Here is an 18,423-nt window from a genome sequence, read left to right as displayed (position 1 = left end):
ATTTTTATCCTATTTCGTCTACCAGTAATATCGAGTCGAGGGATTTGCAACGTAAGAACCGGTGGATATCGAGTAATCCTATGACGTCGAACGATCGGTATCGTATTTTGATACGAAATCTTTTGGGGATGTAAAGTATCGTGCATAATTGACCGTACATTTGTCATTTTGATAGTGCAAGGGCGATATTTTTTAGAAGGCATAAATAGTATAAAAATAACGAATGAAATGTTATCCACGTTGTGGCAATTGCGCAGGTATCCTTTAAAGTTTTAGTAAAGCTTAAAGAAATATGTTAGAGTAGAATAAAAAAAATCATTGAATGAATAGAGCATGATAAAATTGATTTAAATAAAATTAAATTAGATATTCGATTTATAATCATTAAAACTGAAAATAACTAATACAATTTTCATTGCGTATAAAAATGGTTTTATTAATAATACAGGTCACACATAAAGTAGAGTTGATATACATATCAAAGACCATTTGATGGAAACGCCAATCGATTTTTACTGTACTATTATTTGTAAACTATTTAGAGGGCCTTGTGTCAGATTTCTTTCATAAATACCTAGATCAACATACATATGTAGAAACGTTTCTTATTTTAAACATCTTTATAATTACTGATGTAATAAGGAATAGGCAAATCTAGAAAATAGTTATTTATAACGAAAATAACAAAAACCCAATTTTATCGTGCTGTTTGTTTTTCAAGCGATAATGAATTTTTAGTGTTTCCAAAACATTTTTAACAATCAATGTTGCAGTCTGCTACTTATCCATGTTTCAAGTCAGGGTGAGATGACTTTTTAATTTCGTTATTTATACAATATTTTTTAAATTTTAAACATCAAAAATTTTGTAGTTTTTTCAACATAATTGATAATATCTCAGCAAACATTTAGAATTTTTTCAAGCTAAATTACGTCAGCAAATGAATGGTGGTGTACAAACATCTTAGCACTAAGTCATCGCTATGTAAAATATGCATCGTTATCGACGAAGTTCATTAAATCGATCAATCATAATGTAGCGCTAAATTGTCTAAACAACATCAATAGTCACAGTATTCAAACCACGCATGCTATAACAATAAAAGTGAACGGCTTACATTGTACGTAATCTTAATCTTTGGACCTCCGTACATCTCCAGGTCAAAATATTTTAAAAGAATTTTTTTCACAGCCCGCAAAAGGCAAACCAAAGAGATGAAAATTTTAATTATGGATTCAAAAATGCACTAAATATGTAATTTTCAATATTTTGCCTTGATTTTAATTATAAAGATATACGCAGATAAAGATTTAGATACCGCATCATGCTTAGATTAACAATATTGTAGAGCGCAGGAATTATAGCGAGCATTAACTTACTTTTTTCTTGCATACGTTTATTCCGAACGCCGTAACATCAAAACTACACTATATTTCAGTTGGAAAGAATTCTAAATGTTTGTTAAAATCATATTAGATATCTTGTGAACATGGTAAGGTTGTGGTTATTTAGAATGACAAAAAATATTTTTATAAACAAGGATATTAAACAGCAGTCACACAGCATAATCACTTTATGTACGAATCTCTAATTATAATAATAATAATAATAGTAAAATACAATATGATTAACAAGCAAGATATGAAAGATTATGTACACAACGCGACTAAAATTTTGAATTGATGAAAAAAAATAACAAAATTGGAAGAAATTGTCGAAGCATGCAGTATCCCTATGTTTTACTTAATATCTTTGGAAATGAGCATTTTATTGAAAAAACTAGAGCCACGTAGGAAATATGATCTAGCTTTTAGTTAAAGTAATATCCATTCTATAGTGACCTCTACAAATCTATTCATAAATAACGTAAAAACTTAATAAATGTACATGATTCGTGATCCCTAATTCATACAAAATATTAGCAACAAAAACTTAGAAGTCATGTTGGAAAGAATTTTTGAATAAAATTCCTTAAGTTTAAATCAATAAATTAATCTTATTTTACATTTATTCTGTAAACTTTTGCTTCATGGCTTCATGAAACGCATCCAAAAGTTCTTCAGAATTAAGTTTCGAGCTTACAGCTTTAAAGATATTCAACAAAGATTCTTTAGACATCTCATTATTTTTTAAATGAGAAACTACGTACTGAGACTTCCAAATTTTGTCAAAAATACCTTTTGTTATCGTCGCAGACTGAGTCTCCATAGCATTACCTATATCTTCTGGTGTATTATTTTGTAACGCTATGTCTAATACAATATTTGATGGAATTAATTCTTCGTTTGCAACAGTATGACTGATTATTACATCCATGGGCATCCTCTTAAGCATCGCATTCAAGCTTGTAGAGTCTTTAATAGGTGTTCGATTATTTTCCTGTTCTTCTTCCTTTAATTTTTTAGACAATAACTCGGCAAGCTCAGACGACGAGCAATTCTCACAAATAACATTTTTTATCTCGTCAAAGCTTACAGCGTTCAAATAATCCGCTGGTTTAATCTTTTGACTGTATGCTTTAAGAACTTTGCTAAAAAATTGTTTGTCCGCACAAAAAATATCCGGCAGCTTCAACAGAACTTTATTTACTCCGAGAGCTCGACAAATACACTTTAATGACTTGTCATTAAAATGTATTTCTCGATTCCCTGTTCCTATGTAAGATATGGTGTCTCGTTCTAGAGCAGCATCAGATACATGCGGCATTTTACGCTAAAAAGAAAAATTCGTAATTTATTATATTAAATCTAATAGGTTTAAAAATAACTACCTTGTACTCCGTGATCAGACTTTCCGCGCTACATCTTCGAACAGCACTTTGAAGTACTAAATTTACATCAATCTCATCCAGAAGATCTTCTAACGCCATTTGCGATTCGACAGATTTGCTTTCTGTTTTAACGTTTGTTACGGCGTTATAAGGAATGGGGTCCGTTCCCACCGAAACCGTTTCGTTTGTTTTTGAAACATTTTCATTGTCTTTAGACGTAGTAGAAGTGGCATCTTGTGATATTTGAGTAAATGAGGACGATAGGGGCTGTGTTGTTTGACTGAAAAGCAAATTAAAAATACAATTGTCATAAAATGGAATTAACGTTACATTTATCATGAAGTTTGTAACACTTACGTGCTCGTTACAGTTTTAAAATTCAAATTTGAAGTACTAATAGAAGGAGGTGTCGATACCATTTTGATAGCTTGGCCTTGTAATATTGATGGCGGCGTGCTAGATGATGTTGGATGAATTTCTTGTGAAACATTCATATCTAGATTTGACAAATTAAACGATTTATTCTCTTCAGTAGGCTTAGTAGGGCTTATTTCACCACTTATCAGTTCATTGATTTTATTCAAAGGTGTAGAGGAGCTTGATGTTTGAGCACCTAATTCGTTCTCTTTGGAAACTTTATTATGAGGGATAGTAATTGAAATTTCGTCCAGTAAACCATTTGCAAGTGCTTTAGATATAGGCTGAGTATCAGAAGTGGACGGTGCTACAATAACAGTCAGATTAGTAGTCACCGGTGACTTTTCTACTGCATTTATATTTTCCTGTTTTGTCATTTTTTTCTCAACTCTTTGCAAGACGGTTTTCACATACTCAATTTTGGATGATCCCTTAACCGGCATTCTATTGATTTCTCGTTCTGATAATTGAGCGATATCTCCAATCGTCTTCAAGTTCCTACTGCTTAAGTAAGCTGATAAATGTTGAACCCACAAGGGATTGGTCAATTGATTGACAATAGTAGAAATGGACTCTTTGCAATTCACCAAATCAGGATAAATTGGATTCATTGAATCTAAAAGCTCGGGACGAATATCAGCTTCATTGTGTAAAGGGTCATCAGTTGAAGGTAAGCTTGAGAACAATGAATCTGTAATAGGTAAAGTGTCCAACTCACCGGTACTACTTTCAGTTTTTTGGGTACTACATCTTATTAATTTCCCGCAAAAAATTTCGTCAGAATTTGCAGTAGAATTTAGTCCGGTTATATTTTGAACGTCCACAGTATCTTCCAAGGTTTCGGATCTACTTTCCTCTGTATTAACTGCATCAATAACCGAGTCATTCGTTATATTTAATTTAGTGTTAGTAGCTTTTGTATTTTCGTTATTCTTAGTCTCTTCGATTAACTGAGGGAACGATTCGGAATTTGTAGCTTTATCGATGTCTAAAAACATGTCGTCTTGGGTTTCTATAACAGTCATTTTCTCATCTTCAATTACGGATACTATATTTCTCCCCTCTATTTCTTCTTCTTGTTTTTCTCTGCTCTCTAACAAATTTGATGATATCTGCACTTCATGTAACATAATATCACTGGTCACTCCAATAGCCGTATTTACGACCATATTTTCAGTATTATTTACATCCGTGGAATCAAAGTTACTCGCTAGGACATCCTTTTCAATAGCCATTTCGTCGGTTAATTCCATCTCTTCAGCGATTTTTGATAACAACCTACTCTCTCCTTCGCACTGTAAATCAACATCAGAAGCGCTGTCCAGCTGCATGTCATCCTTTTCGATTTTTTTAGGATCGATGTGTATTAGTTTTAACAATGTTTGCTTCAATTTAAGAGGTGAATACTTTTTAATAGATCTTGAAGTCCATTTATTAATCATACTAGGGCATTCCTTAAATCTATAGCCCATTTCTTTTGAAACTGGCGGATCAGCAAAGCTAACTCTTTTCTTTTTACTCGGTGTAGCTATGTCTTCGTTTTCTATGACTGAGCGCTGACGCTTTAAGATACTTGCACTCGGAGAAGCATTTAATGACGGAGGATTTGAAGCTGACCACTCCAATAAAGGTAGTTCATCTTTTTCTTTTGGTAACAACGAATTATCCTCGTTTTCACTATCTAAACAAATCTGCTGAATTGAACCACCGGCCTCAAACTTCTCTGACCTAGGAGAAATCTTTTCTCCATCATTTTTCAAGTTACAAAATGTTTTAACCGGGGATAAAGCATAATCTACTGATTTCATGTTATTAAATATTTTTTCTTGTCTACTACCACAAGGACTACTAATTCTATCTGTTTCTTTGTACATTTTATCCTTTTTCGACACCGTGGACTCTGATTCGTCCTTCATTTTAGATTTTTTGGATGCTTCTTCTTCTTTTGGTGTTTGACTATCGTTCTCCAGAAGAGCCTGCTTCGTTACTAAGCCCAGCATATGAGCCGCTCTTCCTTGAGGAACGAATGATTTTTGTTTTTGACGCTTTAAAGCATTTTTAGGCGAAGAAAGTTCTATTAAACACTTAATAGTCGAGTTTTCATTCTGTTTTACTTCTGACATTTTCGGTTGTTCTTTTAAATTATTCTGAGTCTCTTCCTCATTCCCCTTCTGTACCGTATCCATTTCAGAATTTTCTGTAAATGGATTATTCTCCTGTTTCAGTGTAGGCTTGGCTTCATTCAAATGAGATTCCTCAGTTTTTTCAACCTCCTGCTTCGCATTAAAATTTTCAATTTTATCAATTTTAATGAAACACTGCTTTTCATTGAATTTTTTATCGACTTTCGAGCTAGCCGATAAATCTTGAGAACTTGCAACTATATCCTCCTCATCATCCTGACTTTCCACTTGTTCAATTTTATTTTCATCCTGTATTGTTTTATTTTCATCTTTTTCTTGACTAATAAAAGATTGATCTATTTTTTGGTCTTTTTCTTTATTATCTTGTTTATGTACTGAATTCTCGTTTTCAATGTTTTGTTGAGTTTCAGCTACCATCTGGACAGTCTCTGATCTTTTTTTCCTCCCTCGTTTGCCTGCACCGGCCCCATCTACCTTTGTACTTTTTTCCGGCAGCTTTGGCGTTTTTCTCACTTCTATTTGTTTAGCTTCAACAACTTTCAGCTTTAATTTACAGTCTGGTGTAAAGGATTTTCTGCCAGTAAACTCTTTTTCTTCTTCAAGAATTTTGGATCGGCGACGACTTGGTAACTGCGTGTCAAACTCCATATTAATTTGTAACCTATTAAGCTCATATTTAGTTTTCTTACTTAATTTTCCTGTATCAGATTTATCAGCACTAGTAGAAGGTGCTTCCTGTTCAGTAAAGCTTATGTCATTTTCATTAGAATCTTCAGAATCTAATCTTCTTCTACGATGAGAAAGCCCAAGATCAGAAGCCTCATCAAATTTTCGTTTTTTGCATCTCTTGTTTTCTTCTTTTTCGTTTAATATCTTACTTGACATTTCACAATTAGCTTTCGCTTTTTTCCGTAAATTAATTTTATCTTCTTTTTCTTCGTCATTATCTAATTTTATTGTTTCGCTCTTTTTATTTCCAGCAGAGGAACTTGGTTCCTCTCTCTCATCAGAAGACGATTCCCTTGAATCAAAATTTAACTTTTTGCTAACTGTTATAGATACTTGCAATTCTTCTGACTTTTGTTCTTTTTGATCCATCGTCATGGAATTAGGAACCTCGTCAGGAGACAAAGAATACCTTTTTGATTCTTCCAAAATCACATTATTTATATCTACCTCTGGCTGTGCAGACTTTATTTTTATCTCTTCAGATTTCTTGCTACCCTGATCATCTTTAGCAGTTTTACTTCTATTAGATAGAGGTGCTAATATTTCGCAGTTTAAAGTGGTACCTTCAACATTTTTTACATTGCTAATATCTTTAATAAGATTTTCTTGAACATTTCTGCTATCATCAACAGATTGATCTTGCAAAATAGTAGCTTTTTTATCAAACCACTCCTGTAACTTTTGCGTATCCTGAGAGGAAGACTGAGAAAGATCATTATACATTGCAGGAATATCATCCCGTTTTCTTTTTAGCGATTCTATTTGATGCTCTGTTAATCTTTTAACGTCATATTTTACGTTGGTCGGAATAAAAACATAGTCTTGAGAGCTCGGATCAGGGGGTAATAGTTTCTTTTCCTCATTCTCTTTTTTATTCTTTATGGGGCTTTCAATTTTTCGATTTAAGAAGCTACCAGCAATTTTTACATGTTTAATCTTATCATCTTTTAACTGTGACAATGTATCTTGTGTTACATTTAGTTTCTGAACTTTAAGTTTCTCTTTTTCCAAGTCTTGAAATATCAATTTAGATTTGATATCTAATTTATTTTTGTCTAGTATTGACATAGTTTGCTCCTTTATAATTGGATTTGAATGATGCAAACCTGTCAAAATTATGTCTTTATACAACTGCAATAAATCAGGTTTTAAGTGTTTGTTTAGTCCTTTAAAAATACTAACTATTGTTTCCCATGTTCTACCAATTTCTCTGGTAAGCTCTTGACATTTAGACTTCATCATTTTCTCTAAAGCTGATTTAGACGCTTTTAAAAATATAATTGTTTTGTTGATATTTAACCCAAACGTTGTGATTAAAACCGAGGCTAAAATTTTCAAAACTGCCTCAGTATCAGAATATTGAGAATAGTTAAAGGAAACTTCTACAGCTTTAACTATTAATTTTAAAATTATTGGTATATCCTTTTGATCGAGTAGACAATTATAATTTATTGTTGTCAAAAGAGCTTCCAGACAGGAAATTACAAGAAAACAACAGCCTTCATTTTTCTGTAAGTTACTTAACATCATGTCTGAAACGTTCTCTAATATTTCATTGGGCTTAACTGTAGGAATTAAATCTGCACGCATGTCAAAAATTCTATACAAGTTTTTCCATAACTTTGAAACATTATCAATCTGCTGTAATGAGTTAGTGTTTACATGAATAAATGGAATTGACAGTATAAACTGAATTGTACTGAAGTTGTGATTAGCTGCATTTCCTTCATTTATTTGATGGTTTTCCATATAATGCAAAATTATTTCTGATATTATAGTCCAAAAATCAATGATTAAAGTAATGTTGGCATATGACATTTTTTGCAAATCAAGCTGCAAAAGTATAGAGTTTAGAAATTTAATTGTATTTGTTTGATAAGTAGTTCCAGTTGGTTTAATATAAAAACGTAGAAGACACTTTAATGCTTCAAGATGATGTTTTGTCATATCTTTAAACACAACTGGAATTAATATTTTAGTTAAAAATTCTGATATTATATCATCATGAAACTCAACTTCCTTCACAATATTAGATAATCCAATTACTACATCATTGAGCAAAAGATCTTTAAGCATTGGTCTATCTGTTACATGAGTTGCAAGTTCGTTAACAACTAAGAATATATCTCTGTACATGCCCCTTTTAATTGGTGCTGTTGTCCTTTGGATATAGTTATTTAAATTCTTCCATAGCATTTTACCAAGCCGATGTCTGTTTATTAACTCTTGGTCAGGAAGCTGGCTAAGTATAAGTAAAACCTCTCCAACACTATGAATAATAGATTTGTAACATTCTATAAATACTGTATCCCTCATTGAATCTGGAAGCCTTTCTTCTAAGATGTGGTTGAATACAGGCTGAGTTTCTTCTTTTGCAATAAGTAACTGACAGAGGGCATCAATTGCAACAACTTTGGTTTTCATAAATCTTTTACCTGGAGAAGCAACCACATCGAATTTTGATGAAAGTAATGGAGTGTCTCCTAGTGGTCCAAAACAAAAATTCAAAAATTGTGTTATCACGGGATTAGTAAATTTGTCTATGTCCTTGTAAAGCTTGACAATTAAATGCCACCAAACCTCCATTTTTGTAAGTGCTATCAATTCACTTTTGCTATTCTTGGCATTGAGAGGAATACACAATAGTTTTATTCTTCTTGGAGAAGCAAGTTCTTGTGGATCAAGAGCAAAATTATCAATAAGCAGTTTCCACAATAAAAATGCTTGTCTGAAACAAAAACATATATAAAATAAAATATTAAAAAGTTAACAGAATTGCAAACTACCTTCGTATAATTGTATCTGGAGATTTAAAAGCTTTCTCTTCAACTGTGAGTAAATTATTGATTAAACCAGCACCACGGTGAAGGTCTGTTCCTAAAAGTTGAATTGTAATACTCCATTGTGCTGCCCAGTCAAGTTCGCAGCCTCCAACTAACAGAAGCATTCGCTTACAATAAATCGATTGCAAGGTCATTCGGAAGTCTGTCCAAACAGCTGGAAGCTTCATACGTATGTATACTGTTAAGTCTGTATCTGCTGAATGCTGTAACAGTTTTAATGCTGCAGCACGTTGTCTCTTATTGCCCATGTAAGCTAGCAGTACTACTTTCTCCATGACTAATTTATGAAACTAAAAGAAGAAAATAAAAATACAATTTTTATTTTAATAATTGGCCAATAAACAAAATTTTTAGATAATTTTTCCATTACCCTTTCTACTTTATAATCAGAAGTTTCTATAGCTACTTTATACAATCTTGTCAGTAATTGCAGAGAACAGTTAATTATATCTTCCTCTGTTTTTTGTTCCTCTGACAAAAATTTATTTTCGGTTTTTGTTAATTCATTTAAATGGTCAAAGGAAGCTATCGGATTAAGCCATTTCATGTGTTCAGAATTTACTGTACTCATACAGTCATTAAAAAAGGTTACAGAACCATCAGTTGCTGCTGCTGCTACAGCATTGTCCTCAATTGTTTCAATAAGTTTTAAAACTTTAAGTCTAAATTGTTTGACATAAAATTTGGAGAAATTTAAATATATATTTATATTAGTATATTAGAAATAAACCAAATGCATATTGAGCACACCTTTTTTTGCCAGAAGTTTGTAAGACAGCTTCAAAAAGACAGATGTCATGGCCTTTAAAATCTTTAATAATATTGTGTAAAGTAATACATGCTTCTCTTTGAGTTGCAAGTTCTCCATTTGTGAAAACACCAACAACCAATTTACACAGTTCCTTATATTGCTCCTCTTTAATTGCTCCAATTGTCTTCAGTTTTCTGGTATTGCTATAAATAATCTCAACAATTTTATATTTTACTCAATAAGAAGTATTACATTAAATTATATATTCTGGGATATTAAAAAAATTAAGATTTATTATATTACATAGCAAATATAACCTTGTACACAGAAAATGTACATTTATTGTAAAAAATGATTAAGTACCTGGCAATGTACGCTAAAGCTTCACATTTTTCTTTTTCCGTCGCATTTTCTCGCAGCATTTTAAGAGTTTTAGGAAAGTTCTGAACTCCACTAGACATGTCAGCGTTCATTATTCTTTAAAGAATTAATAGTTTTGTAAACTTCATTCTTCAGGTCGGCTAACTTTTAGCAAATATGAGAACAATTTTCGCGCCCGAAAGACGGACAGAATTTCATATTAACGGAATTTATCAAAATTTTCACTAATGATTTTCTGGAAAGATAATTGGCACTATTCACGTATGTATCTGAGTGACTGATAGGATCACTTCTTGCAAAATTATCCTCAACAATCCAAAACAGGTATTACTTCTGAATCGATGAATCTTTTGAATATACCGAAGAGCTAAACTATCGTGAATGTGGTATTTGCACCACGGAAAACTGACTGAGAACAGTGAGAACTTCGAGGGTCGAGGGACTCTGTATACTCTGTAATCTGCTCACTGCTGTAAAGTGTAAACTCTGTTTAGTCTGTTTCTGTTTATAAGACAATTATAGTACATGATAGGGACAAAGAAACGAGACATCGAAACATGTCGATAGTTTCGATTCAAATTCAGGTTTCGATTTCAATAGGTGATGCTGGATGCAGCTTAATTCGGCCGGTGCTGCGCTGAGCTGAACTCGAAAGCCTACTTGATTGAAACCAATTGATTGAATTGAAACCGCTCCACTGAAACTGCGAATACTAGGCTACGTTCGTTTATTAACTGTGAGTACTATAACTTTACAATGTATGTCACGTAAAATATAGGTTTTCAGTAGCAGTCAGCAGTATACATACATATAAATACATACATATAAACGAACGCAGCCTACACTGTTCAAAACTGAATCATGTACAGGTATAGTTTCTGCTTCCCTATACTATCTTGTAGCAAAAATGCTTCTCGCAAAATTGATTCATGTCCATCTCAACTCCTCTATACTATCTTATAGCAAAAATTTAAAGACAACAGCAGACGAAACGCGACATCGACAAATATGAAGATGACGTTTTGGACTTAGTAAAAGCATTATCCAAAAAGCATATTATTTATGTTGGAAACGTAGGGATGTCGAAAAATGGAATGGAAAATAATGCAAATATGGTGCATATATATAATATTATTGATCAAGTATAAAAGGGAAGAGATCGGATGTAATTTTCAGCCTATAAAGAGAAAAAAGCATCAGATAAGTATCGGGAGCAGTAAATCAAAAGAAAGATTAAAGAATATTTTGCTTTGTTAAATTAATCTTTCTTCTGACTTGCTGCTCCCGATACTTATCTGATGCTTTTTTCTCTATATAGGCTGAAAATTACATCCGATCTCTTCCCTTTTATACTTGATCAATAATATTTTATATACGCACCATATTTGCATTATTTTCCATTCCATTTTTCGACATCCCTACGTTTCCAAAATAAATAATATGCTTTTTGGATAATGCTTTCACTAAGTCCAAAACGTCATCTTCATATTTGTCGATGTCGCGTTTCGTCTGCTGTTGTCTTTAAATTTTTGCTATAAGATAGTATAGAGGAGTTGAGATGGACATGAATCAATTTTGCGAGAAGCATTTTTGCTACAAGATAGTATAGGGAAGCAGAAACTATACCTGTACATGATTCAGTTTTGAACAGTGTACGAATTGCGACATGTGAGATTCCGAGGCTCCGAGCGAGCAATACCAACCAAGGTTGCCAAGTCCGCCATCTTGAATAGTACTACGCTCTATAGTAAGTGAATTTTGATATAAGGAATGCAGACTGCACAAAGTATACTGCCAGCGGAAATACGTCAGTAGCCATCTTAAATGCAGAACGTAATATATCAAAAATTATATATATTATATTCACAGCCTGTCTGATTCCAACAAGCCCAAAAACATTGAAATCGGTTGAAAAATAGCGCTGGACAATTCTCCCTCGTTTTTCGTTCCGTAATATTGGCTACAGAGGGTTTGAGGGATCCCGTTAAACTGGATTTTTTTCGGGCTGACAATCTTTGAAGGGATTAACCATAAAAATATATTCACACGCACACACACAATGCTTATAATTAATTGAATTATTATAAAATATGCACTGTGCCTTCTATACACGTTTACACATACATATATTTCCAAATTTACTCAAATTATAAGGAACCTTTATCATTCATTCATCTAACTTTTGGTAAAAAGAAAAAATAGAAGACAACTAAAAAAAGCAAAACATTCGTGTCATTTCTGATTTATGAATGTTACTTTGAATTTAATAAAATATACTTATATTTTTAATTACATATTCCTGCAGCAACTTAAAAGCACTTTTAACACATCAATTTATGGTATTAGTTTATATAAAAAATGACGAGATTTTCTGTATCAGGTTCTTACACCACCGGATATAACACAGAGTTTTAAGAAGCTTTTACAAACGGCTACAAGAATATGTAAAAAAAGGAATAAAAGTTTCTACTAAAATATTGAGTCTTTAAATAATAATGTTACTATGAGAATAATAAAATCTAATAACTCTGTCACCCTAATAAATCTTCTTTAACTTTGCTGTTTATAATATTTTTTAATTAAGTAATATATATTGGACAAAATCGTATAACTTGTGATGGTTCTTTGTTGGCTAATTACTTCAACTCTATAACAGTCTTGCAACTCTGCTGCCATATTTTCTTCCAATCTCTAATTTGATTTTGAGATTTGAACAAGTCATCAATATAAAAATTCATCCAGGACCATCTATGAAAAAAATTCTTCATAAATTTCAATGCCAATCCAAACAGTAGTTGAAAAAATATAGAAGATACATTTTAAGTTATCGCAGCAGTGATGGTCATTTAAGTAACAGAAAAAGGCATATAAGCTTAGATTTTTTCAACTATTGTGTCAGTCGGTGTCAGTGGCAAATAAAGGCTGTTCTATCACTAAACAGCTGCAATAGTGCAATAAGTTTACTAAAATGAATATGTGCTTGGCTTGTTTCCAACTGATTGCACTAGTTCAGCAGTGCAGGAGAAAGAAACCCATGGTACACAGTAGGAAATGGAATTGTGTGTGGTTCGGCTAGCTTGACTCTGTACTTCAACATGGAAAATGATATATTACACTATATAGTTGAACCACATACAATTCAATTTTCCACTGTGTATAATGATACATTTTAAATTATAAACTGCATAATATTAGTACAGTAAAACATTTTAAGAGACGTTGATTAACGAAAAGATATAACTTAACTAATAAATTCGGCACTTTTAAAGCATTTGCAGGAATATTTAACCATTTAAATTTGTTAAAATCAATGTAAAGCTTTTCCTATATTATCATTACACCGTAAATCTCTTATTGTTAAATTAACTAACGTTAAAATGAAAAAAGTTTAATAAATTTGCATTTGATATTCATATATTAGTGAAATGTTTTATCTTCTGTGTTAATCTTTAGAAATCTTATTTAATTAATTATTCCATTATAAAATTAAATTTCAAAACTAGCCTTTGGAGACACATTCTTCTACAAACACTATTGACTTCATTTACAATTTGATTTAGTCTTTTACACGTTAAAGATATAATGCGAAAGTCAGACGGTTTAAAAATTGTATATTCTAATATGCTACAGATTATTTCTGTTGGTAAATCAGTCAAAGTTACAATTCTTGACATTTTTCACGAAAATTTTAAACTGGGCTCTTACACAACTACTGAAAACGGAATGAACTAATATTGAGAGTGTGTGCATGAAGGGTGGGAAAAAAATGGTTTATTTTGTCTCTTTGCTATTTGCTGTATATATACAGCTACAGGGGTTGTGAATCAGTAGATGCTCCGGGGCTAGAGCACCCCATGTATAAAATATATGAAACATCAAATTAATAGCTATACATATATATATATATATGATTATATAGATTAGAGATCGCCACTGCATAGCTATAGAGCACATGGCAACCAACACAGTTTCATTACCGTGACTTGACGTGTTTGTTTTCATCTTTGCATTAGTGCATATGCATACTAATCGGTATACAAGTGCTTGAAATGCTTGAATTTCTATGCAGTCGAGGTAGTTATGGAGGGAAAGCAGAGCCAGGCCAGCCGAGCAATTATATATACATTATTAAAACCCGTACGCGAAATTTTAAATCCTGAATTGTCATTGGCGGTAGAGAATAGCTCCATTCGAAACAAGGAATCCTGCTTGGTCAGCTTGCTATTCAAGGCAATTATTTAACACGGTCCTAAATTACAACCAATCAAATTCGATTGTTCTGTAAACTGACCAATGAGCGTTCCGCGCGCCGGACAGTCCCATTGTCTACCGCCAATTACAATTCAGTCTACGAAAGTCCGCGGACGGGTTGTCTAATTGTCAGTGAATCGTGCGTCGCGTTTTCTTTTTTCGTAATCACTGACAATGTTAAGCTTTACGTAACAAAGTGAAATTATTAAAATAAAATTTATTTAAATAAGATTGATTTAAATACGCGATCTGTTTATTTGTTTCAGTAAGTAACCTCACTTTAAGGTATTAGTGCGTGTAACAAGAATCTGCGTCGTTCGTGACCTTCGTGACAGTTTAAACATCCGTGTCGCGTAGTGAAGTTTGAAAAACTTGTGTCGCTTATCATCATTCAAAATTCGATTAGTGTGCAGTGATATTTTAAAGATCCGTATCGCGTAGTCGGCGTAGTGCGCAGTGATATTTTCAAGACCGCGTCGCGCAGTGCGCGTATACAAATAGTCCCATTTTTACAATTCGTTCCACCAAGTGCGGTTTTAAAGTGAACTTTTCGCAAGTGATTTTCTCCAATATTATCATTGCTGCCTTGGTTTCCAGCATCATGGTCATCTCAATTGTCATCCTGCAGCTGAAGCATCGATGGAATTTCGCCGAAAGAGTGAGTCCCACGGATAAAACCGTGGAAATCTTATTTATTAATCAATGGATGACAGAAAACCTACGTAGGTTCCAGTCTGTCCTCCTTCGATTAAAATTATTTTTTGTTTTTTTGCATGTTTTGCAGGTTCGTGATTGCGACTGTAAATATTTTGCGTGTGTTTTTCTTTCAGATTTAGCTTTTCGAGATAGGTAGGCCCTTTATTTTTCCGTATGTCGGTTATGCATTATAGTTTTCGGTGTTAGGTAGGGTTTGTTTTCAGTTTCCTCACTGAGGACCGCCAGAGCAGATTGTCTTTGGCGCTACAAGCACACAACAACATGCGAATGCTATCAAGATTTTTGGATATTAGACGTATTTATTCATAGGCAAATGCTTTTATTTTAATCACACAATGCTCTTCATTATTATATTGTATTTAAAGAAATGAAGTATAATTTTTAATCCTTAGCTGCCACATTGGTGCATTTCCGACCCCATCGTATAAAAACTATATTGCTAAGCTGTTATTCACTTTATTAATTTGAAGCAAATTTTCTAATTATTGTGAGAAGTATTCTTTTAACCGCCAGTGTTGACATATACACAAAAAGTTTATGCAATATTTAAAAAAATTGTTAAAGTGAAAAAAAGCAAAAATTGAACATATTCATGTAAAAAAAATATGGCTCTTCCATTTTTTAATATGGAAAGTCAAAAATGGAATGACATACTCGTGAAATGCATATTATGAAGAAAATAAGTCGTTTAGTAGTCAACACTGAATATTTTTATTTTTTTTTTAATTTTAAAATGATACATTTTTAGCAATAAATAATTTCATATTTTACTGCCTATTCATCATAAGTTTTCAACTTATAAGGTCCCTATTTCTTCAGCTAAAAGTATTCATAGTAAACTTGATGACGGTTGGGGTCAAATTCACCCCACAATGGCAGCTAAAGGTTAATTAGAAAACGTTCGAATTTTTGTAAAATTATTTTAATATAATAATGAAAATGCACGCGTGAGTGATAACAATAAAGTATGAATTTATTTTTAATTGCCGATAATTAAATCCTTGTGACATTTTAAAACTTCCGCTTCGCCTGGTGAAATTTTAAAAACCCGTGTCGCGTAGCGCCGTTCAAAATTCGCGTCGTGCGCAGCAATATTTAAAATATACGCGTTGCGCAGTGCGCCTTGTACAGGTTATATAAGATTGGCGCCCGGAAGTATCGTTTAAAAGCGTACTTTTCGCGAGTGATTTTCTCCAGCATCATCATCGCTGCCTTGGTCTTCAGCATCATGACCATCTCCACATTGTCATCTTGCAGTTAAAGCATCGATGGAATTTCGCCGAACGAGTGAGTCCCACGGTTAAAACAGTGGAAATTTTGTTTATTAATCAAAGGATGATAGAAAACCTACAGCGTAGGCTCCAGTCTGTCCTCCTTGGATTAAAATTATTTCTTGTTTTTTGCGTGTTTCCCAGGTTCGTGATTGCGACTGTAAATATTTTGCGTGTGTTTTTCTTTCAGCTTTAGATTTTCGAAATAGGTAGGCCCTTTAGTTTTGTGCATCGGCTATAGGCATTATAACTTTCGGTGATAGGCAAGGATTAGTGTCGTCGCTATAATTTACTGCGCAAAAAAGTATCATAATACTTTTTTTAATTAAATATTTGTCATTCGTAATGATTTTCAGTAACGACTTGAATAAAATTTGTGAAAGTGTATTACAGTCTCTCCTAATAACCTTACTCAGGGCGAGGGAAAGTAGAAATCCAAGAGGTAATGAGTTATCTGAAGAATTTGGAAAATATATACCAAATATCTCAATTAATATATTTTTTATAAAGTATGCAAGAATAATAATTTTAAAAAGCAATGATTAACCTTTAAGCTGCCGGTAAAGCCACTATAGTAGCTTTGCAATAATCTCGGTAATGCATTAATTACATATGCTGTTTATATTGATAAATCTTTGAGAAAAATAACCATTAATTTTTTATGAAAAAATGCCAGCAGTTTAAAGATTAGTCCCTTACAATGAGTACTACCTTGTCGTGGTGTAAGGGCTTAATACGCGCCCCCTCTATTCGGCCGGACAGCGTGACTAGACCCTGGACAGATTTTTCTCACAAACACGCTGTTTGCAATTCGCGCAGCTCTCATACACAGAAAGCACTGCCAAGTCTCACATGGACTTAGCAATAGCTATGTGTTGTCAGAGCTGCACGCGTTGCAGACGGGTTGGTGGTGAAAAAGTATATCCGCCCCCGATTTGGCACGATGTTTCATAAGACCGCATTGGTGGTGCGTAGAACTAAATGTACTCTGGTGTAGGTAGTAAATTCCTAGCTCCTCCTCTCACCCCCCTTTATTACTAAATAGTCCTTTTAACGGCTAGTCTCTCGGGGTTGGGTCGCGTCGCGTTTAATCATTTTATAGTAAAATCATCTTTTGCGACCATCGGGTCTCGTCGTCACGGTTCGGGGGGTCTTAGATTCCGGTATCTCTGCCTGCACTCTCCACCTAACTTGTCAATGGACATACCACGGTGCTTTCTGCTTGTACCCCGCATGCAATCGTCATAACATGCAAGTAATGCTTTGTTCGGGTCGGGGTTAAGTGTAGGTGGGTCAGTACTCGACTGTGTGGTCGCAGTGCCCCTGCCTATACGAGGCTTCGATTACTCGTCCGGTGTTATGGGTGGTACATGCATACTCCGCTGGTATGCCCATTGCCGAGTCTATGGTGTTCCTTGTTAAAATACGGTAAATTGAGGGATTGAATTTCTTTTTTGCGATAGAACAAGATAGAAATCTCATCTTTTCCAGTATCGATTTTACATTTTATTGCAGATTCGATATTTGAAAAAGATAAGACTTCTATCTCGTCCTATCAAAAAAATATAGGTTCTATCCAACATTTTGCAGCATTAGAACAAGGTGTGGGCCTGTGTCCGACTCTTCGTCCCCGGCTTTCGGCCTCGATACTCAATAGTCGTTTTTTGCTTATATTCCCGTCGTATTTCGCGACCATCGGGTCTCGTCGTCACGGTTCGGGGGGCCTTAGATTCCGGTATCTCTGCCTGCACTCTCCCCCTAACTTGTCAATGGACATACCATGGTGCTTTCTGCTTGTACCCCGCATGCAATCGTCATAACATGCAAGTAATGCTTTGTTCGGGTCGGGGTTAAGTGTAGGTGGGTCAGTACTCGACTGTGTGGTCGCAGTGCCCCTGCCTATACGAGGCTTCGATTACTCGTCCGGTGTTATGGGTGGTACATGCATACTCCGCTGGTATGCCCATTGCCGAGTCTATGGTGTTCCTTGTTAAAATGCGGCAAATTGAGGGATTGAATTTCTTTTTTGCGATAGAACAAGATAGAAATCTCATCTTTTCCAGTATCGATTTTACATTCTATTGCAGATTCGATATTTGAAAAAGATAAGACTTCTATCTCGTCCTATCAAAAAAAATATAGGTTCTAT

The 18,423-nt window shown here is 33.8% G+C and overlaps 1 protein-coding gene across 2 annotated transcripts; it reads right to left on the bottom strand.

Annotated features, from left to right (window-relative positions):
* Nucleotides 1-415: 415 nt before the first annotated feature.
* On the bottom strand, nt 416-10,677 carry LOC136773938 (telomere-associated protein RIF1-like). 2 transcript variants are annotated; one of them, XM_066727925.1, is made up of 7 exons: nt 10,018-10,677; nt 9,654-9,857; nt 9,274-9,565; nt 8,847-9,193; nt 3,128-8,788; nt 2,771-3,050; nt 416-2,712 (listed from the first exon to the last, which is right to left on the bottom strand). In XM_066727925.1, exons 1-7 carry the CDS (start codon nt 10,125-10,127, stop codon nt 2,008-2,010), a joined length of 7,599 nt encoding a protein of 2,532 aa, XP_066584022.1. In that variant the 5' UTR covers nt 10,128-10,677; the 3' UTR covers nt 416-2,007. The 2 variants fall into 2 exon arrangements, with proteins under 2 accessions (XP_066584022.1, XP_066584023.1); XM_066727926.1 differs by lacking the exons at nt 8,847-9,193; nt 9,274-9,565; nt 9,654-9,857; nt 10,018-10,677 and having other exon boundaries at nt 3,128-8,543; nt 8,641-8,757.
* Between the last annotated feature and the right edge of the window lie 7,746 nt (nt 10,678-18,423).

The sequence above is a fragment of the Prorops nasuta genome, unplaced genomic scaffold, assembly GCF_024137725.1.
Source record: "Prorops nasuta isolate Cenicafe-Biocafe unplaced genomic scaffold, Cenicafe_Pnas_1.2 PNAS00005, whole genome shotgun sequence".
NCBI classification, from domain to species: domain Eukaryota; kingdom Metazoa; phylum Arthropoda; class Insecta; order Hymenoptera; family Bethylidae; genus Prorops; species Prorops nasuta.
Note: the sequence above shows the minus strand (reverse complement) of the source record. Positions and strands in the feature narration are given on the sequence as shown.